The 22,129-nt window shown below is 60.0% G+C and overlaps 1 protein-coding gene across 4 annotated transcripts in view; it reads right to left on the bottom strand.

The window, feature by feature from the left end:
- PARVB (parvin beta) overlaps positions 1-22,129 on the bottom strand; it is a 102,507-nt gene that overhangs the window by 62,446 nt on the left and 17,932 nt on the right. For 3 of the 4 annotated variants that reach the window (XM_042993491.1, XM_042993494.1, XM_042993495.1), the window contains exon 1: positions 11,837-11,927. The exons of the other annotated variant lie outside the window; for it this stretch is intronic. In XM_042993491.1, coding sequence (XP_042849425.1) covers position 11,837 — 1 coding nt within the window. In that variant the 5' untranslated portion in view covers positions 11,838-11,927. Of the gene's footprint in view, positions 1-11,836; positions 11,928-22,129 lie in introns of those variants that run through there. 4 annotated transcript variants of the gene reach the window in all.

Here is a 22,129-nt window from a genome sequence, read left to right as displayed (position 1 = left end):
TAACCTCAATCTGGAGCCGTGGGTGATTGAAGGTGGAAAGTTCCCGACACACATATACACGCAAAGGGCACAGAGAGGAACTGAGACGCTAGACAGGACCCTCCTCAGACCCCGCATCCTGTGTCCGGTCCTAGGGGCAGCCGGTGGGGAGAGGGGAGGAACCCGTCACCAGGAGGGCCACTCAGCCTCCCGCGGGTCCTGCCTCAGCCTCTCCGCTTCTGCAGGTGACCATCCTGGACTCTGCTGTTTCTTCTCTCCGGCGCCCGGTCGCCCTTCTTCTGGTCAAACGGAGCCCAGCATCTATACACCGTTCTCGGGACTTACAATCCAGGTGGGGATCTGCCTCCAACCCCAGTGGAGCCAATGGGTATGCTATTCTCCCCAAAACACAGTTATCGAGGCAGGAACGTGCTTGGCCTGATCAGGGTCAGCGGCCATAGGGAGACCATGCTGGGAATGCAGAATGAGACGGGCACTTTCTCCCAATGGCCTCAATCCAGCAAGGATGCCCGTGGGAGCAGTACCACCATCCTACCCCCCCCCCAGCCGACCCTGGAAATGAAGACAGGGTCAACAGAACGGAGGGAACAGTTCAGCAACACCATCCGTGTGCTGGATCAAGCCTTACCTGAGGCCAGCCACAGGCAGCTCTTTCTGTCAAACGCAACGGGGGATTCTGTCTTGTTCCTGTTCCACTTTGGGTTGAGTTTCCTGTCATTTGCAAACTGAGTCCCGTCTGATACAGCAGTCCTCCCGGCACGCAAAGCTAACCATGGTGTAATCCACACCACGGCTCCCACCGGCTCCGGGGTTAAACCCAAACCCCCCAAACCCGTGATGAGCGAACCCGACCTGTTTCCATCCGGCTAACTCCAACTACAGCCCCCGGATTTGTCAGGACAGCGTTCCATTTGCGCTCATGCCCTAGACAGAGTTAGGGCTCCTCTGGTTCCCAAGCCCCCTGCACGCGACAACTACAATCTTTTACCCCCTGTCACGTGGCTGTGGGGTGTGTCCGCCTCCCTGCACCCTGCCCCCCCTCCCCCAGGGCTGTAGAGGCGCCAGGTGCTGGTCCGGACCATGACCTCGTATCTTGCACGAAGCCTGACATGAAGCGTGCGATAAATATTTAGGGAAGGAACGAACGACTACGTGTTTACGTAGACAAAACGGGGCTGAGCGGAGAATTTAGGTGAGAGGCACAAAGTCAGAAGAGCAGGGAACAGACTGTTCTTGCAAAACATTCCACCTCCAGCCACTTAATTGGGTGGGAAAAGAGAGTTTCCATTAAGGCTTACATTAGCCTGGCAGTCGTGGGTCACCAAGGACCCAATTACTGTGATGTGGCTGCGCGGAGGGCGAGGACCCGGGAGGGAGGACTCTGCTCTGCAATTAGGGACATATTGGGACAAGCTGCCTCTGGAGCAGACCTCGGCCGCCCGCGGGTGCACGCCGACCAGCCACCTGCTGCATGCACCCGGAGCAGAGACCGGCAAGAACAAAGCCGTCCGCCCGTCTCCAGGAAAGCAGGCCTTCTGAATACCAAAAGTTGCTTCGGTATAAATATTAAAAAAAAAAAAAAAAAAAAAAAAAAAAAAGCCTGGAGCTCAGAAGCTGATGTCAAACAGAGAATTTCCCGACCCAGATCAGGCCTTTTCTTCCCCTTCGCCCTGGCTCATCAGGAAAATGCCAGGACCACAGAAAAACCAATTGTCTGTGGGAAGGAGGCAGGAAGAAAGACTTTCAGGTGAACGGGAAATGTCAGCTTTACCACGTAAACCACCTGGCGAGCAGAAACCGGGACACGGGAGGGGTCTGGGCTGCCGGCTCACGAAGGATGACTGATCCTTTAGGGGCGAGTCGACGTGCCGGCTGCTCAGGCGGGGAGCAAGTGGGTCAGCTCGTTCAAGCCACCTCCCGGATGCGGCAGGGAGACTCTTCGGGGGCCGGATACTGTGGCGGGACGAGCGCAAGGCCGGGGCGTCCGCTCTAGTCTCTGCGGGTCTCGGGTTCCTGGTCCCTCCCCTCCGGTCCAGCTCCCAAGGGTTCTCAAGACTGTGTCCCGTGAACACAGCCCATCAGGTCACTCCTGTGCCCAGAGACCGTCCCCGTCCTCCACTGCCTCCCTGCACAAAGACCAAATCCCTCCCCACGGCACCCTACCCTCACCCCTGCGTCCCCAGGGGTCGGCCCCGCATGGAGACGACCCCACGAAGGTGCGTTCACCTGATGGGACCGAGTCGAACCGAATCCCGACAGCCTCAGGCATCTGTGAGTATCGAGGGGTGGGACGGCCTCATTAACTGAACGTTCAGATGACAAGAGGCCACGAACCCCCACGTCGCCCATTCCCAAAGAATCCAGACGTGGAAACATCCACTTCACTGCAAACCAGGTGTGATCGGATCTCAAAGATCCTTAATTTACTGCACGGGCATCACCGCGAACATCTTTATCTGGTGGCCGAGCATTTAAAACAGACGCTAAATAGGCTGAATTGTAACAGAACCTCGACTCTACCTAAAACGCCACGATGGCGGCTGGACGGTGCCAGCAACACGGTGTGACCCCCCCGCCCCCCGCCACGCCAATTCTGAAGCCCAAGGTGCCGCCCAAAGTCTGCCTGCAGGGAGCCAAGGCCAGCCACCGCGAATGGTGACCGGCGACCAGGACAAGGAAGTCAGAGCCCACGGGAGGCTCAGAAGCATGTCTCAAGTGACTCACAGTGAAATTAAAATGCATATACATGCCAGGAACAAAGGATGGGGGAGAGCCCCCCGCCCCCCCCAGCAGGCAAACCTGCTTTTCTGAGGGTGACGAAGAATCCTGGCTTCCCGAAAACCTCAAGGGCCAACATCATATCATGTAGGGGGTGCCCTTTGGCACATGTCCGTGAGCTGACGAACAGCTGGACCCACGTCCCCGCGGCCAGCCTCCCCTGACCCCCCAAAAGGGCCGTCCGGTTTTGCCTCCTGCTTTCTCGGTCCCCCTCCCCCCCGCCCTTCGCACCAATGCCTGGTAATCACTGCATCCTGGCTGCATCCGTGCTAATCTGGATGGGATGTGTGTGCTCTGTTCCGTTGATTTGCGGACGGTGAGTTTATCACATTTCTACCCATCAATCGTGCCGGGTTTCGGTGAGGACGTGGAAACAATTTCAATCACTGGTCATGAAAATCTGCCATGAGTCAACAAAGAGGGAGGAAGGATCTAGAACAAGCATTAGGTGGGGGCAGAGGAGGGAAACCACCCCCAAATGAAACTCAGAATTGTCAAAAAAGCCACATCGACGTGCGACGTCTCCCCTTATGCTTATCGGCCACGGCCCCTTGGGGCCAAGTGGGGCAGGGTGCCCTGACCAAGGGCGGGGGGCGGGTAAGGAAATCTGGTCATTTCCAGGAGCGGACAAGCCCAACAAGGTTAACACACCAGGAGAGAAGTCTGCTTAATAAAGAGAAAATGGAAACGGCAGGGAAAAACAAAGCCCAGTGAAGCAAGTTCGCCTGGTCCCTGCTCGGCGAACTCGTATTAATTAACCTGATCAGTAATGTCCCATTGTATTCGGGGAAATCCAAAGCGTGCTCTGCTGAGAAAATAAGAAGATTAAATCATTAAGTCGTTAAACACACACACACACACACACACAAAAAATTCCATGTGCACCTGCCACAAGAAACCTCAACTAGAGAAAAAACCAGGGAAGCGTGTGCAGAAACCGCCTGAAGGATAGCGCCCTCTAGTGGCCCATCTCCGCCAGTGCAAGTTAGACCACCTACCATCTGCTAAAGGTTCCATCCAAACTAGAGAATCTGGTCCGCTGGGCAGAGGGGCACCTTCCCAAAGCAGGTGGCTTTGGGGCAGCCCTGGGGCTGGCAGCTACGCCCCCAGCTGAGATACTCCAGGGGCCGACGTGGCATTTCAGGTGGCCCGCCTGGGCAAACAGGACACCACCCACCCCAAATGGATGCAACACTCCAGGCAACAAAGGGGAAGGACCGTCACGACCCACGGGTTTCCCGGTGACCAGCCTTCGGAGGGAAAGCCCCAAAGGAGCAGCTACAAGCCAATGGGGGGAACCCCTCCCCGTCGGCCAAAGGGAGGCTCCCCACGGCACCCCACACAATCCCGTGGGCCCCGTGCTGTTGTCGCCCTTTCGAGTATGACCGTGTCTGAGGCATCTGTGTGCACCTGCTGCTGGTAAGGGCAGGTGCACGGGGCCCGGCCCAGAGGACACACATGGCCAGTCAAGGGTGAAACTGTCGATGAACGAACGAGTGAACGTTTCAGGACTCAGACATCCCCCTCCGGTGCTCCTCTTTGGAGCTCCTAAGGGCAATTTTCTTCTAGGGCCCCCGTGCCCGGCTGGATAACGCCCCGCTTCCCCCCAAAGATATTTCCGTCCTCATCCCTGGAACCCGTGACTTTGCACGGCAGAACGCCTTTGTAGGTGTGATTAAGTTACGGATCGTGACACGGGGAATTATCCTGGCTCATCCAGGGGGGCCCAAAGACACTGCAAGGGTCCTTTAAAAAAACGACACAAGTGAACCGTGAGCAAGGAGACAGCAGAGACAGGGAGAGGCCCGAAGACACCGCGCTGTTGGCTTTGCAGATGCAGGACGGGCCCCACGACAAGGAACACGGGAGCCTCTGGGAGCTGAGAAGTCAAGGAAACGGAATCTCCCCGGAGCCTCCAGAAGGCGGGCAGCCCTGCCTACGCCTGGATTTGAGGACGTAAGACCTCCAGAACGGTACGTCGGTGTTGTTCTGAACCGCGGAACGTGGTGATTTGTTACTGCAACCACAGGAAACTCATACGGCCTCGAGACGGCCCCAGCTACGCCACGTCACTTCAAAAGGCCCAGAACATTCTTTGGCTGCGCCCGTTTTACTGAGCACCTACCGTGTGCCAGACCCCAGGCTGACAAGCCCCGGGGACACAACCGTGATTGAAACAGGCACAGCCTGGGTCACGCGAGCGGAACAGACACACGCGAGCACAGAGGATGCGTCCAGCCAATGCCGTGGATAAAAACGCAACCGTCCCCGAGCGTCCCAGGTCACGCTCGTGTGACGATGGGGCCGGAGAAGGCCGGCTTCGTGGTGGCAAACCCACTGACATGAGTCACCTTGTCACCTTAGCTGCAGAAGGAACAGGATGCACTCGTGTCCTCGCGAGACCCGAGGTGGCTCCCGTCCCTGCAGCTGCTCAGGACCGGCCACCACAGCGGCCCACGCGGCCACCGTGCTCCTCACCTCCTCCCGCGCCTGGCTACTGAACGGGTCACGGGGAGCAGCCGGGGACGTGCTAGGCGCCTGCCCCTCCCGACCACCTCTCTGGGCCTGACCCTTTGCGTCTGGCTCTAGGCCCCAGGAGCACCTGCCCTATGCGTCTTCTCAGTCCCGCCTCCGCTGCTCTAGATCTCGGCCCCCCGGCATCCCGGGCAGCAGCCCCAGCCGCTGTCAACCCATTCTTTCTCGAGGTCATCGCGCAAGTCGCTACCAACAGGAAACACCGGCCCAGACGCCAGAGTCGGCGCCCGGCCTCGGGAGACACCGGTACCGGGAGCTCGTCAGCAAGCCGACCAAGAAAAGGTACCTCGTTGCGGCTTCGCCCACGTGTGCTCTGCAGGTGCAGGCAGGGGTGGGGGGGGCGGGGGCGGTTGGGCAGGAGGAGGACTCAGGTGAAGCAGGTCCGGTCTGACTACCCACCCGGCTGTGATCTCGGGCAAGGCAGCTTCTCCCGGTGCTCGCCACGGTCTCTGCTCCGACATGAGGAGGCAAGCGAGGCTGGCGGGGAGCGGGGCAGGACCGGGGCCTGGGACGCCGATCCGGGGCTCCCCGCCACGCTCTGTAAGCCGCCCCTGGCTTTCAAGGAGCCGGGCCTTTGCACTTACGTCCCCAAGCCTGACTAACACGCCGCCCGTGTGACTCTCTGTGGCTCCTCGAACGGCTGCTTCCTTCGTTGTAAAGTTTAAAGACCCGCAGGTCGTATCTCCGAGTTCTTGAGCCGCGTGCGGACGACATTCGATCAGAACGAACAATGAGCCCACGCGGTTCCCCAAACGCCGACACGGGTGCCTGCCTCCCAGAGGCCCGCCAGGCACGCCTCCCTCCTCAGAGCCCCGCACGCTTTCCTCAGGGAGGCCTCCCTCCTCTGGGTTGTACCGGCCCTTGGGAGGCAGCCAGATCCGGAAGATGTGCAAGAACCCATCACGTGCTACGAAGGGTTGAAGTTTAGCCCCCGGAATACATGGTGCAGCCCTCGCCCCCGTGCCCCGAATGTGGCTTTATCTGGATACAGTGTCTCTGTGGATATTTCTGAGACAAGGCCACCCTGACCGCTGGTGCCCCGAAGACGAAGACATGGGGCGCCCGGGGGGCTCTGTCGGTTGAGCGTCCGACTTCGGCTCGGGTCATGATCTCGAGGTCCGTGGGTTCGAGCCCCGTGTCGGGCTCTGTGCCGACAGCTCGGGGCCCGGAGCCCGCTTCGGATTCTGTGTCTCCCTCTCTCTCTCTCTCTGCCCCTTCCCTGTTCTCTTTCTCAAAAATAAATATTTAAAAATTTTTTTTAAAAGAGAGAGAGAAGGCAGCCACGTGAAGACAGAGACAAAGACCAGAATCGTGCAGCCATAAGCCCAGAAGCGCCTGAAGCCACCAGAGGCCGGAGAAGGCAAGGCCGATCCTCCCCTCGAGCCCCCGGAGGGAGCACGACGCAGCTGACATCTGACTTTGGACTTCCGGCCTCCCCACGTGACAGAATGAGTTTCTGCCAAGCCGCCCGTCTGCGGGGCTCTTGTGGCAGAGTGGGGCCCAGGCACCCTCCGCATTTGTGGACACCCGGGACCCTCCGTGTTCTCACCTGCACGTGGGGTAGAGGCGCCTCAGCTTAGGGGCGGGAGGGATCTACCGACGTGTGCCCCGCGGGCCCGGACCGGCCGTGACCTGGTCTCTGGCAGGCACAGGATACCCTTCCCACTCCTGCATGGAGCCGGGAAAACGGGGATTTGTCCCGCCGTCCTTCAAAAGACGTCCGTGCACAGCAGCGCGTGGCCCTGAGCGCCGGGACGCTGTCCCCTGCATCTCGCCGGCCCCCCTCCCCCAGCCTCCGGGGTCAGTTCTGTCCCCCAGGGGCCTGGCAGCGTCCGGACGTGGTTACGGCCCTCCACCTGGAGGCAGGAGGTGTTACTGGCATCTAGTGCGTGAAGCCGCTCCACACCCGACCGCGCCCGCGGCTGGTCCCGACACCGAGAATCATCCGGTGCAAAGCACGAACGGTGTCGAGGGCGAAAAGCCCTCCTGCAGCCGCCTCGGGACCCCCAGAAGCTGGCCAGGCGGGGACTCCCTGGGACCCTCGCTCAGGTCGGAATCTCACGGGGCCGTCAGGGACCCTGCCCGGCCGTCCTGGGCTCTGCAGACCGCACCCTGGGCTCCGAGGGGACAGAGGGCCCTGCACTCCGGGAGCACCTGTTCCTGTTGGAGACGATGCAGTATTAAAATAGTAACAGCCTGACGATGTCGCACGATAACAGAGCAGAACTAGGCGTAGGGCGTGGGCATCCCTCCGCCTACGTGGCCGGGGCAGGGCAGGGTCCCTGACCCTAGACCCTCGGGACAAAGGTCCACCCAGGCCCCACCTCCGGCCTCCGGGGAACACGCGGGGTGGGTGTCCTTGGCACAGAGGGACAGCCCGCTCTTCTGTCCCTCTGCTGGATGACGAGTCCAGTGTGGACACGGGGTGGGGGCCCGAGCTCAGCAGCTGTGCGCATCTCTCTTCATTACCCTGCTGCGCGCTGGGCCCTCGGCCACACGCTCGTGCCCACACACCCTCCCCGGCCCCGCCGGGCAGCTGGGGGGCGGTGGGGACACAGGGGAGGAGGCAGCGAGTAACGCCTACTGCCCCCCATCCCGTACCCCCTTCCTAGGGGGGAGGTGCTGACAGGGATCCTCTGATACTGTGCCCTGCAGTCCAGGATCAGCCCGCCCCGCTGGGGCGCCCGCTCGCTCGCTCGCTCTCTGGGGCTGCGGGAGGCTCAGCCATTTGCCGGAGGCCTGGCCTCCCACCCCCTCACCTCTGGTTGTCCCGGCAACCAGGCCCCCTCCGTCCCCAAGGAAGCCACGGCTCCCGCAGGGCGAGGCTCTGCACAATGGTGACAGCAGGGGCGAGGCGGGGACGGCTGGACCCGCCAGCCAAGTGTGCGGCCGGGACAGCTGCTGTCGAATGCTCCCCTGACCCAGCCCAGGGTCACGGTCCCGCGACCGCCCTCTGTCCGCTTTGCTCACGCAGTCGGCCGCACAGGCGACAGGACCGCACGGCTTTAGCACGAAGTTCTGAGGGGCCGCTGAGTGTGGGCTGGTGAGCAGGTCGGGTCGGAGGGGAAGGGGTGGGGAAGGTCACCCCTTCCGAGGGGGGCTCCCTCCCGGGCCTCCGCGGGTGGGAGTGGGGTGACCCCGACTTCCGCCCAGCGGACCCCAATTCAAAGCGCACCTGCTTCCCCAGCTGCACAGAACATCTGCCTTTGGAGAAACTGAGGGACGCGGTTCAGTCCCCGGCCCCCCTTTGTTTGCAGACAGGGGTTAACGGTCAGGGGGTGGGGAGGGCAGGCGCGCCTGTGTTCGTCCACCTTCGGTCGATATTTCCTCCACTTCACAGAAGAAGGCTGGCTTTCGATGCACATTTACAGCTGAGCCGCGAGGAGACTGGGCTCAGTTTACTTCTGCTCATCTACTCACCCGGCGACCCCCTAGCGGACATCCACCAGCAACCAGGCCTGGCAGGGCAAGGACGCGGACACAGGCCCTGCCCCGAGGCCTCAGCGTCCAGGACACAAAGAGTGGAGGGACCGGAGAGGGAACGGGCGGCAGTCCAGGCAGGCTTCCTGGAGGAGGTAACCTCGGGACTGCGTCTTGAAGGACCCTGGCCCACAAGGCCGGCGGGGAGACGGTGCCAGTCCCCGGCCCCACGTTCCCAGCAGGTGGGAAACGTGTGTCCTTTTGTTCTGGGACCTCCTGTAGCAGGAGGCTGGCTAATAAGCCGGGCAGAGAGGATGTCTCTGAAGTCCCGCTCAACAAACTGCCACGTCTCCGTTCTCAAGGTCCCACTGCCTGGCCCCATTCCACCCCCGCCTCGAAATCCCCCACCCGCAAGGGCAGCGAGCGACGGCCTTCGGGGTGGGGACAGAGATGGCCGGACCTGGCGCCGCGGAGGAAGGAAGTCTGTCTACGGGGAGCCCCCCCCGCCCCCCAACATCCTCCTCCACGAGCTCACTCGGGCTGCCCCTGCCACTGCAGACCGGGGACCGGAGGCTCTGCACACAGCCGACCTGCCCGAGGAGAGGCAGCCAAGTTTGACATTCCTACTGGAACCAAGTCTCCCCAGCGACCAAGTGCTGCCCACGACGCAGCAGTCAGGGGGAGTCACGGGCAGTTAAGAAACCTTAGAAACCTCTCCCGGTCCTGGATCCCCACGGGTGGGAGGAGGGAGAGGGGAGGCAGAACACGAGACGACAACAGGCAGCGACACGGCAAGAGCGGTGCCTTCCGGGTGCCCGTGGATGGCCGTGGGGGGGGTCTAAGTGCAGTGAGGCAGGCCACCTCCCTTATCCCCACTTTACAGACGAGGAAGAGAGAGGACTGGCCGAGGCCCCAGGACCAGGAAGAGAGGGGCCGGGATCTGCATGCCGCCGTCCCACGAGCTGAGCGTCCAGGAAAAATGCGCACCTGCTACCCTGAGCCCCGTCACGCCTACCCTGCCCGCATGCGCAGCAGGCCGCAAGCCTCAGGAGGGGACACACACGCCGGTGTCGAGCGCCGTTCCAGAAAAGGCCTCCGGGTGCAAAGCAGAGCAGGCTGCGGGGGGGGGGGGGGGGGGGGGGGGCGGGCAGGCGGCCGCGGAGCCGGGTACTCGCCCGTCAGTCCCCAAGCTTTGGGAGCCCAGGGCCCCTTTCCTAACCGAGAGTTTAAAGGACCTCCGCCTCCTTCGGCCACCGTATGCTCCCGGCAGAGAGTACATTTGGCACAGCTTTAAACTGGCTTTGGGATGCCCACAGACCCCGAGAAAGTGGGAATACCGTGGGGCCCAGGTGAGCAAGGTGCCTGCCCGTTCATCCCCGTCATTTCTGGTCCCCACGTGGGCTCCACGGACCTGGGCGCTCCCGGGTCTGGCGGGAATTAAGCCAGGGTCGAGGAAGCAGAGGAAGGAGTGGGGGGAGTGGAGCTAAACACGAGACTTTTTCTGCAGGACTTCTCAGAGCCTTGACTGTGCTCCCGTGCCTCGTGCCTCGCGCCTCTCCCAGGGAACAGACAGGGAAGGCAGCTACCCGGCGCTTCGGGAGAAGGGGCAAGAAGGTCCCCTGACGGCCTGAGGGGAGGGTGGCAGGGTCTGCCCCTCCGCCAGCCACCCATTCCCCCCACCCCTCCCCGGCCCACCCCTGCACGGGAAGAGCCAGAGGCCCGGTTCAGACGCTTTCTGCTCCTCACGGTAAGGCCTTCGGTCTCTGGAGGGCGGCAGAGTTGCAAAGCAGGGAGCCCCCTGCATCCAGTCTCCTTAAGCTCCTCCCTCAACTGCCGGCCTCCCCTCCAGAAATGTCCCCCACACGCCCACAAAAAGCCCGTGATCAAGGCACGGGCAAAAATCAGCCTGTGACCTCTTTTTTTTTTTTTCCCCAAGTTTGTTCATTTATTGATTGATTGATTGATTTAGCGAGAGCAAGCAGGGAAGTGCAGAGAGAAAGGAGAGAGAGAGAGAGAGAAAGAAAGAGAGAGAGAGAGAGAGAGAGAGAGAGAGAGAGAGAGAGAGAGAGGACCCTCAGCAGGCTCCATGCTTTCCAGCACAGAGCCCGATGCGGGGCTCGAACTCATGAACCGTGAGATCATGACCTGAGCCGAAACCCAGAGTCAGACGCTTCGCCGCCTGAGCCCCCCCAGGCGCCCCAGCCTGGGACCTCCCTTGCCCACCTGAGCATCAGCTCCTTTTCTGTAAGGATCCAGCGGGCAGAGCCCAAGAGAAACGTGGCTTCTCCTCCACCAGGTGGGTGGGAAGGAGCCGTCTTTCGCTGCCAGACGCACAGGAGCATCTGAACAGCCGGCATCTCACCGCCCCCCTCCGGGCCCCAGGGAGGTGGCCGGCGGGCCGGCGAGAAGAGCTCCAGACGAACCCGACCCCAGCTCTCAACCGCCGTGTGACCTCGGGTGGGGCACTCGGCCCCTCCGGGCTCCGGTGTCCTCAACTGCGAGGTTACGAGGTTGGCACGAGACACCTCGCCCGTCCCCCCCTCTCCGTTTCTCAGGTGGGAACACGGGGCGTCAGAGTGACCGCTACCAGCTGCCATGATCGCGCCGGCGAGGGCAGAGCTGGACGCACCCCCACGCCCTCGACGCAAACTCCTCCGCCATCTGCCGTGGCCGAAGAAAACACAGGATGAATCTCTCATCCGGGGGCGACGGGAAGAGCCAGGTACGGGGGGAAGACAGAACCAGAAGGTCGTTGCAGGAAAACCCGTCACGTCGGGGAGCCCCTAAAAGAAGCCTGGTGGCAATCCGTCCGTCCCTCGAGACGTTCCGAAGCGCCACTCTTCCGGGCCCAAAGACCCAGGGGTGGAAGCGTCCCACACGCCTCGACGCCCAGAGCAGGTGCCTGTCCGTCTGGGCCGAGGTGAGGTTCCCGAGGACCCTCCTACCCCGCCGTCCTCACGCCTTCCCAGGAAAAGTCAAAAGTCCCGCCAGCCCGGGGCCCCCCCTTGTCCGAACAGCCCTCGCCCCAGGAAGCAGGGAAGGGGCAAGGGCCAGCCTGGGTTGAACTCCTGCCGAAAACGGTCAGAAAACGGGGGGCACTCACTGGCCAGGCGGGGGTGCGGCTGGAGAGGCGTCAGAAATGCAGGGGAGCGGGAGGCCAGCGGGCACCCGGCGGGGAGCCGGGGGCACGCGTCACGTTCATATACGGACACGGGCGGGGACGGCATGACTTGCAATTTGAGGAAGAGGCCTCTTTAGGGCTTTGAGGAAGGCCCGTGAGGGATCGGGGTGCCCGGAGGACGGGGCTGCTCTCCGACGATAGAACTCCGCCGACCACAAAGAGCTATTTCTATCCTCACTGCCAACGGCCTCGTGGGCAAGCAAACTGCTCCGGGAAAACCAACCCACGGGGCACAGAGAAGGAAGGAAGACAGCGTCCACTCCCGCGGTGTGACCCGGCTCGTGTTTATTTGGCTCTGGGAAAAACCACGGCGGGCTGGGGCCTCCGATAAGCCTCCGATCTCGGCCCGACGCCAGAGGCCTGGCAACGGGGCAGGCCCGCGGCGCCCCAGGCTGCATCCTGGCCGCCAACGACGCGTCACGAGGGCCAGCGCCGAGGACGTTTGTCACCCCGTCTCCACGACAACAGAAATCAGACACCAGAAACAGACAGCCGAAGCCAGAGCCGCGGCCAGACTGTGGAGGCTGGTCGATGTGCCCTGGGTGGTGCCTCCTGGCTTCCCGGGACGGAAGGACCAGGGGACAGCCCGCAATGGGGAGACGCGAAGCAGAAACAGAAACCGGCCTTCTCCCCGCTTTGGCCACGGGACACGCCATCTGGTTTCAAGGCCGGGCCCGCCTGCCCCCCGCCCCCCCCCTCCCCCGAGCTGGGGGACCCGGACAGGCCCCGTGCCTGCGTTTCCACATCTAGAGAGTGGGGATGTCACTGGGATAGGCGAGTTCACACGGCACCTGGCACCGGGAAGCGCCATTAGCTATTAGCTCTTCTTTGCGACGATGACGAAGCAACCCCCAACTCCCGGAAACACAATCTCCTTGCAGGTGCCGCTCAGTACGTTCTCCGGTTCCCAGGTTTGCTCAGACAGAAGTGCGTGAGCCCAGCGGGGACACGGGCGTCCGGAGTGGGCCTCCGGCTGGCAAGGGCCACGAGCAGTCACGGGCATCGGGATCCCAGCCTCCAGGGACGCCCAGCACCCCCCTTCCCCAACTAGACACGGTACAAAACCGAGGTTCACGCAGAGGTGACACCGGGGAACTGGGACAGCAACTACGAGCGACCCGAAGCCAGTGCAGTCCCGAGGCTGGTTCTCGTGTTTGGGGGTCTATGGGCTAAACTGTGTCCCCCCAGAATTCAAATGTCAGAGTCCTCACCCCCAGGACATCAGAACGTGACCGTGTTGGGAGACAGAGCCTTTAAAGAGGAGATTAAGGGGGCGCCTGGGTGGCTCAGTCGGTTGAGCGTCCGACTTCGGCCGAGGTCATGATCTCGCGGTCCGTGAGTTCGAGCCCCACGTCGGGCTCTGTGCTGACAGCTCGGAGCCTGGAGCCCGCTTCAGATTCTGTGCCTCCCTCTCTCTCCGCCCCTCCCCTGTTCATGCTCTGTCTCTCTCTCTCTCAAAAATAAATTTTAAAAAGTTTAAAAAAATTAAAGAGGAGATTAAGGTAAAATGAGGTCCCATGGGTGGACCCCGATCCAATCTGACCGGTGTCCTTATAAGAAGAGGAAATTCGGACACACAGAGAGACGGGTGCCAGTGTTGTGCACACAGAGGGAAGACACCCCCCTGCAAGCCAGGGACGGAGACCAATCCCACGGGCCCTGACCTCCGACTTCCAGCCTCCAGGACTGTGAGCACATAAGTTTCTGTGGTTTAAGCCATTCGGCCTGTGGTGCTTTGTTAGGACAACCCTGGAAAACCAAAATTAACAGAGCGCCCGTGGCCAGGACGGCAAATGGCACCGGTGCCCGGGGAGATGCCGCTTCAGCTTGAGCAGAGCTCCTGCAGGAAGGCCCTGGCCAGCTCCCGCCGGGAGACCGCGAGCGCCCAGGCAGATGGGGCGTCCCCTGCTCACAAAGCCTGGGACAGGAAGAGGGGGTGGTTCCTGTCAGCGCCTCTGTGCCACCAAGTCAGCCAAGCAGATACCCGGAGCCGGCGCTCAGCTCCCAGGGGGACAAAAATAACAGAGGGTCAGTCACGAAAGGAAACGCTACCTAGCTTTTAAAAGGAAACCGACTGGGGCGCCTGGGTGGCTCAGTCAGTTCAGCCTCTGACTTCGGCTCAGGTCACGATCTTGAAGTTTGTGGGTTTGAGCCCCACATCGGGCTCTGTGCTGACAGCTCGGAGCCTGGAGCCCGCTTCGGATTCTGTGCCTCCCTCTCTCTCTGCCCCTCCCCTGCTCTCTCTCTCTCTCTCAAAAATAAATATTCAAAAAAATTTTTAATGAATCAAAAATATAAAATAAGGTTTCTTTAAACAGGAGCACACGTAAAACAAGGCTATACGTTCATCAGTTCGTGAAAACACCGTGACCAGATGCCCCAAGGAACCTAGCCCTGTGTCCCCCCCCCCCCCCAAGAGCGGTTCCGTATCTGCTGACGAGTGTTTGTGGGGAGGGCGTAAGAACCGTGGACCGTATTCCAGAAAGGAACGGCGCCCTCTTTCCCCCTTGTCTCGCTCTTCCTCAACCCCTCTTCCTAAGTGACACCAAACTCTACCTTCGTGGTCCAGGCCCGAGGGAGCCGGGTTCATCCCGACTTCTGTCCAGGCACTGTGTCCCCAGATGACACCGGCCCACGGGGGGCAACTCACGCAGTCTGGTGTCCTCACGCCCGGGCCAGAAACACCAGGACTTGAACCCCAAACCACCCAGCTCCAACCACCCTTCTCACCACCGACTTCTCTCACTGCCAGCTCAGCCGAAGTCTGTCCTGCTCGACGGTTTATTTAAAAACAATTTTTTTAAGTTTACTTATTTTGAGAGACACGGAGACAGTGTGGGTGGCGGAGGGGCAGAGGGAGGGAGACCCAGAGAACCCCAAGCTGTCAGCGCGGAGCCCGACGCGGGGCTCGAAGCCACGAAACCGTGAGACCGTGACCCGAGCCTAAACCAAGAGTCAGACACTTAACCGACTGAACCACCCAGCCGCCCCCCGTCCTGCTCGACGGTTTCAAAGTCTCCGCTTGAGAGCAGTTCCTCAAACCCCAGCCATGGAAGCAAGAGATACCCCGTGACAAGCAGCCAGCAAACTCTCGTGTAAGACGCCACCCCTCGTTTCTGAATCCTTCCCACCTTCCCAGAGCAGGAGAAAAAGGTTTCCTTTGGTGACAAGCAGGAGAGAGAGCGCCGCCGTGGGAAACACGCAACCCAGGACTGTCACATCCGCCCCTCCGTCGTGCTAGGCGAACGCACCCCGACGATGACAAGTGCAGCTTGAAATCAAACGACAGCAGTCTTCGTACCTGTTTAATAACACACGTCCTTAGCTGTCAAACAAGCCAAGTGAGACTTTCGCGAGGAAGACGGCGTGTGACAGCCTTTCTTTCAGCCACAACACCATCAACACCAAGTACACGGCATTCTGAACTTACGCCCAACACCCACGGCCAGCCCTGCTCCCGGAAGAACAAGAAAGAGGGGCGCCTGGGGGGGCTCAGGCGGTTAACGGTCCAAGTCCCGAGTTCGGCTCAGGTCACGATCCCGTGGTTTGAGGGTTCGAGCCCCACGTCGGGCTCTGTGCTGACAGTGCGGAGCCTGCTTGGGATTCTCTCTCCCTCTCTCTCTGTCCCTCCCCTGCTTGTTCTCTCTCTTTCTCTCTCTCTCAAAATAAATAAAAATTAAAAGAAATAAAAAACAGGAAAGAGACACTATACCCGCTCATCAAATCCCCCCAAGGCCACCAATGAGCAGTGTTTGTTTTAAAGGAGAGGATGGGGGCGCCTGGGTGGCTCAGTCGGTTAAGCATCTGGCTTTGGCCTGGGTCACGATCTCACGGTCCGTGAGTTCGAGCCCCCCGTCGAGCTCCGGGCTGACAGCTCGGAGCCTGGAGCCTGCTTCGGATTCTGCGTCTCCCTCTCTGCCCCTCTCCCGCTCTGTCTCTCTCTCTCTCTCTCTCTCTCTCAAAAATAAAACATTAAAAATAAGAATAAGTAAATACAGGGGTGTCTGGGTGGCTGAGTCAGTTAAGCGTCCGACTTCGGCTCAGGTCACGATCTCGCGGTCCGTGAGTTCGAGCCCCGCGTCAGGCTCTGGGCTGACGGCTCAGAGCCTGGAGCCTGTTTCCGATTCTGTGTCTCCCTCTCTCTCTGCCCCTCCCCCGTTCGTGCTCTGTCTCTCTCTGTCCCAAAAATAAATAAACGTTAAAAAAAAAATTAAATAAATAAATAAATAAACGTTAAAAAAAATTAAAAAAAAAAAAAAGGAATGAGTAAATACATAAACAGGCTTCTCGATTTGTAAGCTGGGGGCACCGGGCAGACACACAGCTCCATGGTCTTTTTCAAATGAAAAGACAAAGACCGACCCTCCTTCTCCCTTCAGAACCAAGAACAGACTTCAAGACCAACCGCCAAATGTGCAGCACCAAGATAGAACATGATCAACCACGGGCTTACGGCTTATCGTCATCACACCCTCGTCCATGAAAATAATCACAGTAATGATAACTAACGGCTTTGAGGCACGTACTAAGTGCGGGGTACTGTGGGAGGCATGGCGTCCCCCCAGAATTCGTACCCACCTGGAACCCCCGAACGTGACCCCACTTGGGAGAGGGGGCCTTCGCAGGTGCTACCAAGAAGAGGTCAGGGGCGCCTGGGTGGCTCAGGCGGTTGGGCCTCCGACTTCAGCCTAGGTCGTGATCTCCCGGTTCGTGAGTTCGAGACCCGCCTCGGGTTCTGTGCTGACAGCTCAGAGCCTGGAGCCTGCTTCAGATTCTGTGTCTCCCTCTCTCTCTGCCCCTCCCCTGCTCATGCTCGCTCGCTCTCTCTCTCTCTCTCTCTCTCTCTCTCTGGAAAACAAATAAACATTAAAAAAATTCACAAAATAAAAAGGAAGAGGTCACTACTGGTGTGCCGAGAGGAAGAGGGAAGTCTGGAAACCAGACACAGAGGGCAGGTGGCCGTGCGGCGACAGAGGTGGGGACTGGAGCGACGTGTCTACAAGCCGACTGTCACCAAGGACCGTGGGAACCACCAGAAACTAGGAAAAGGCAAGGAGGGACGGATTCCCCTCCCCCCCACTCCATCACACCCCAGGCGCCGGGGGCCGAGGACCGAGACTTGGGACCCCGGCCGCGCTTCTCGCTGTTAAAGCCACAAAGTGGGTGTGCGTTCGGTTCTACCCGCTGACTTCCTGAGCTCGGCCAACGCAGACCTGAGACGGGTCTGCTCAGAGTGCGGGTAAGTCCAGGCTCTGAACCGTGGTCCCACACGGGCCCTCGGACGGCTCCCGGGACACCGTGTGCCAGCTCCCTCTGGGCCTCGTTCCTGGCTGGAATCCAGCACCAGCCTCCCCTCGGTCTTTGGATTTTCTACCAGCGCAGATTATTTTTAGCAGCTGCTCCTGCCCTACAGTCACTTCATTAGTTTGAGAACCAAATAATCCCATTATATATGGCTCGACTGGCTCATAAAATTATCCTGCCTTCTAACAAATATTTAGGGAGCCTGCCGCCACGTGCTAGGTCTTGTTCGGTACATGGCGCGTCTCAGAAAATCCTTCACGCCGCCAATGACCACAAATCCCCTAATTTAATTTACTCTTAAATGTGTTGACTTCTCCCAATGGCCCCGCAAGGACCCCAGTGCTGGCTCTCAGCCGACCTGCCTTTCGGAGCGCTTCCCAGGTGATGTCTCTGGTTGTGTTCTAGAAATCAGCCTGACACCCCGAGGCTATGCCCATCCGCTGATGGGAAAACCAGGGCTCAGAGGGCGATCTGTCCAAGGAGAAGGTAGGGGGCGCTACGGGCAGAAGGGGAAGATCGCCATCCGCACCCCTGGCCACCTGCTCTCCGTCTAAGTCAAAACTCAGCCCAGGTGCTCCTCAGCCCCGAGTCACCGTGCTCCTGGCCCGGGACCCGACACACTGGTGCAAAGAGGCGGGGTGGCCACATCACAGAGCTGAGCCGCGCAGATGGGCGATCCCAAGAGTCCCGGGGACACGCACGGCGTGGGAAGAAATTTTTCCCTTGGTTTCTTAGATTGTGAGATACACTTCACAGAAAAATTACCACTTTAACCACCGTTGAGTGGACAGTCCGATGCATTAAGTACATTCCGATGGTGACACAACGGGACCCCGTCCACCTCCACGTTTTCACCTTCACTTGGTCCCCATGAAACAGCTCCCCATCCCCCCCTCCCCCAGCCCTTGTCGCCCCCACCTACTTTCCGTCTCTAGGAATCTGGCTCCCGCAAGGACCTCGCAGAAGTGAAATTATACAGTGTCTGTCCGTTTGTGACTCGTTCACTTGGCATAACGTCCTCAAGGTTCATCCATGTGGTGGCAGGTTTTCCTTCCTTCTTTCTTTTTTTTTTAAAGTTTTTTTTTTTATTTTGAGAGAGAGAGAACAGGGGAGGGACAGATCGGGGCGGGGGGGACAGAGAGAGGCGGGGACAGCGGATCTGGAGTGGGTTGCATGCTGTCAGCACAGAGCCTGATGGGAGGCTTGCTCTCACACACCGCGAGATCATGACCCGAGCCGAAATCAAGAGTCAGACGCTTAACTGATACGTTGCAACGCAGCGGCACGATTAACCAAGCGTCCATGGACGGACGGATAAGCTAAATGTGGTCCATCCATACAGCGGAATATGATTCAGCTTCACAAAGAAAGGAAATTCTTGGGGTGCCTGGGTGGCTCAGTCTGTTGAGCCTCCAACTTCGGCTCGGGTCATGATCTCACCATTTGTGAGTTCGAGCCCCGCGTCGGGCTCCGTGCTGACAGCTCAGAGCCTGGAACCTGCTTCGGATTCTGTGTCTCCCTCTCTCTCTGCCCCTAACCCACTTGCATTCTGTCTCTGTATCTCTCAAAAATAAATAAAAGTTAAAAAAAAAAATGGGATTGGCAAAGGACTGCCAGTGGGCCAAATCTGGCCCGACACCTACTTTTGTAACGGGCTTTACTGGCACACGGCCACACCTATACGTTTAGGTATCGCCTACAGCTGCTTTCACGCGACAACGGCAACATTGACGGTTTCTACAGCGACCAGATGGCTCGCAGAGCCTGAAATATTTACTCTTCGGACCCCTGCAAGAAAAGATTCCCGGCTCTTCGTAACACACGTATTCCACACTTCTAAGGGGCGGGCGATCTGGGACTGGGGGGGGAGGAGGGGGAGTCTGACATCCTTCGGCCTCTCCTGGATCCTAGACCCTCCTGGACCCCTGCCTGGTCGGCGTTCACACCGCCTCTCGGGGGGCGGCCAGGCCTGGAGCGCTTCCGGGTCAGCGCCTTACCCCGACGTCCACGTGGGACCTTCAAATTCACTCGCGGCCACACTGGCTGGAGACCCACTGAGGCAGTCAGCAGGTCCGAGGCCAGAGACTAAGACAGCACCTATAACCAACGACCACAAACCGGGGGCGCTTAACACAGACCCACGGCTCTGGAGGCCCCAAGACTGAGAGCAAGGTGGAGGGCCGTGCCCCCTCTGAGGGCTCCGGGGAGGGTCCTTCCTGCCTCTCCCTGGTGCCTGTTGGTGACTGTCAGTCCCCAGGGCTCCGTGGCTCGTGGCTGCCTCACCTCTATGTCTGCCCCTGTGTGACGTCTCTCTTCTCCAATCCGATCGGATCAGGGACCCGCCCCACTCCAGGGCCTCGTCCTAACCTACATCTAAATCACATCCGCAAAGACCCTATTTCCAAATAAGGTCACATGCACAGGCCCTGGGGTTCAGGACATCTTTTGTGGGGTGGGGGGGGGCGGTTAATACGATTCAACCCATCACGTGGGCGTCACTTACCAAACGCACGCCAACCAGAGAAAGTGCTCCTTCCACCAAGAGGGAGTGCGGGCAGCTCCTCCTCTCCCTTTGGCGGCCGTGGCCAAGTCTGAAACCAGCCCACGGAGACACAGAGCCCCTCGCCTGGCTCGCGTCCAGGCTGGGCCTCAAGGGCCCTCCTTAACGGCCAGACGCCCAGGGATGGAGTCACAGGCTGCAGACGGCTGCAGCCTCGCCAGCGGGACGGTCTCTGCTGAATTTTATTTGTAATTCCTCCCCCCCCCCCCCCAGCGCCTACGAACAGCCCGCGTGATGTAACCCCCCTTCCTGGCTCTCCCTCTCACTTCGTCAGGGTTACATGTGTGTTTTGCAGCAGGGAATCTGCAGCCACAAAGCACCTGTCTTCGATTACATGGCACCTGTCAAAGAAGACCCTCTCCACCAACTGGCAGGAAGACTTTCATGGCTGCCTGGGTAAAGTGTCACAGAAGATCTGTGTTTCTCCTCTCGTGGCTGTTACTCAGCACAGACAGGGCTCAGGAGCCGGCAGCACCGAGAGGGAGAGAGCCACAGGGCACCGGGCACTTCATTCCACAGAGCAGACGGCAAAAAGCAGACCCCAGCACCTAAAAGGGGCGTTTGCATGGCACAGGCAACAATAAACCCCCGGCCTGTTCCCAGCGGCAAGTTCTCTGCCCAATTTTCTCTTCTCTGCACCCGGTGACAAATGCGGGCACACTCAGGTGACACGTCACAGCTTACGGGGCCTTCTCCCACGTGTCGACACATTTAATTCTTTGTGATTTTTTAACTTGTATTCATTTTTGGACAGAGAGAGAGAGACAGAGTGGGAGCGGGGGAGGGGGGAGGGGCAGAGAGCGAGGGAGACAGACACAGAACCCGAAGCGGGTTCCAGGCTCTGAGCTGTCCGCACAGAGCCCGACGCGGGGCTCGAACCCACAAACCGTGAGATCATGACCTGAGCCGAAGTCGGGCGCTCAACCGACTGAGCCACTTAGGCGCCCCGTAACTCATTTAATTCTTGGAACAATCCTGGCATTGGTAAGAGAGCTGTTGCCATCAAAGCCCTTGTTCAGACAACGGGACGAGGCTGGGCCCATGTCAAGGTCACCGAGCTAAGAGGGGACAAGTGACCTAGGTCCTGTGCCTTCCTACCAGTCTGTAGCATATAGAGTCTTAACAGGTGCGGAAGGTCCCCGGGGGGATTGGGCCATTGGCATTTCTTTTCCAATAACAGTTTAAGAAGACAGAAAGGATACACACCTCGGATCTAGAGCATGGAGTCTATGCCACAGACTGGGGGCCAGTGAACCCCTGGGGGGCCAAATCTGGCCTCTGGTCTGTTTTTTGTAAATAAAGCTTTATTGGAACCCGGCCACGCCCACCCGTTTACTATCTTCTCTGGCTGCAAGGGCACAGTGGAGTGGTTGCCACGAAGGCTAGAGAACCTCCCATCTGTCTGTCTGCAAGCGGAGGGTTGCAGACCCTGCTGGGCGGCGGGGGTGGGGGGTGGGGGGGCTGAGCGGTGGAGGGAGGGACCTGGGTGAGCCCCGCACAGGCACCCCAGGCGCTGCCTGCCCAGGGTACGGAGCAGGTGCGGGGCTCGCTCACGGTGGGCGCAGCGAGCCCACCCCTGCCAGGGACGCGCAGAGGCCGAGGCCTGCGCGGCCGGTGCCCCAAAATGCACTCGCGTCACGTTCCGGGTGGCTGAGCCCACGTCCTGGGCAGACAGGGGGCCCCCGCCTTTCAGAGCAGCGAGGTACCAGTTCAAGCTGGATTTCCGGCTGGCACCTCCAGGGCTACCGCAGCCCCTAGAGCTCTCGCAAGGCGCTCAGAAGCCGTGCTTCAAACTGGATCGCTCCAACACAGAGGAAAATCGAAACCAATCAGTGGGGGCCCGGGCAGCCGTGGGGACGACGCCTCGGAGAAACCTAACGGAGCTCGGAGCGCCAGCGGCACCGCGTGAGTCCCCGGCGGAGAGGTCCGGAACCACCCCCAGATCCATCAGGCTGCAGCTCACCCCGAGGCGGGGAGCTAAGGTCCTCGTCCGGTGGCTCGACGGGCAAAGGGGGGAGGAAAAGAGCGCCCTGGCTCGTGGACGGGGTCGTCCGTTCTGACAGCGACACACAGAAGCCTGCCGGCTTCGGGGAGAAGGCCGCTCGGCAAGAGACCCGGCTTCCCACCCCCTCTCGGGGCCTCCGTTTCCTGACGAGGAGACTCTGCTCACGTTTCATTTCTCTGGGAAGGCGGCCCAGCCCTGAGCACAGCCGGGGGGCCGGGGACCCGGGCCTGCAGCCAGCTCCCAGGGCCACGTGGCCACAAGATCTCGGTGGTGGGGCTGATGTCAGCACAGCTCGACACAGGAGGGTGCACGGGTGACCCGGCCTCGGGATAGGACACCAGGGGGT

The sequence above is a fragment of the Panthera tigris genome, chromosome B4 (assembly GCF_018350195.1).
Source record: "Panthera tigris isolate Pti1 chromosome B4, P.tigris_Pti1_mat1.1, whole genome shotgun sequence".
Lineage (NCBI taxonomy): Eukaryota > Metazoa > Chordata > Mammalia > Carnivora > Felidae > Panthera > Panthera tigris.
The sequence above is the reverse complement of the archived record's forward strand: the minus strand, read 5'-3'. Positions and strand labels throughout refer to the sequence as shown.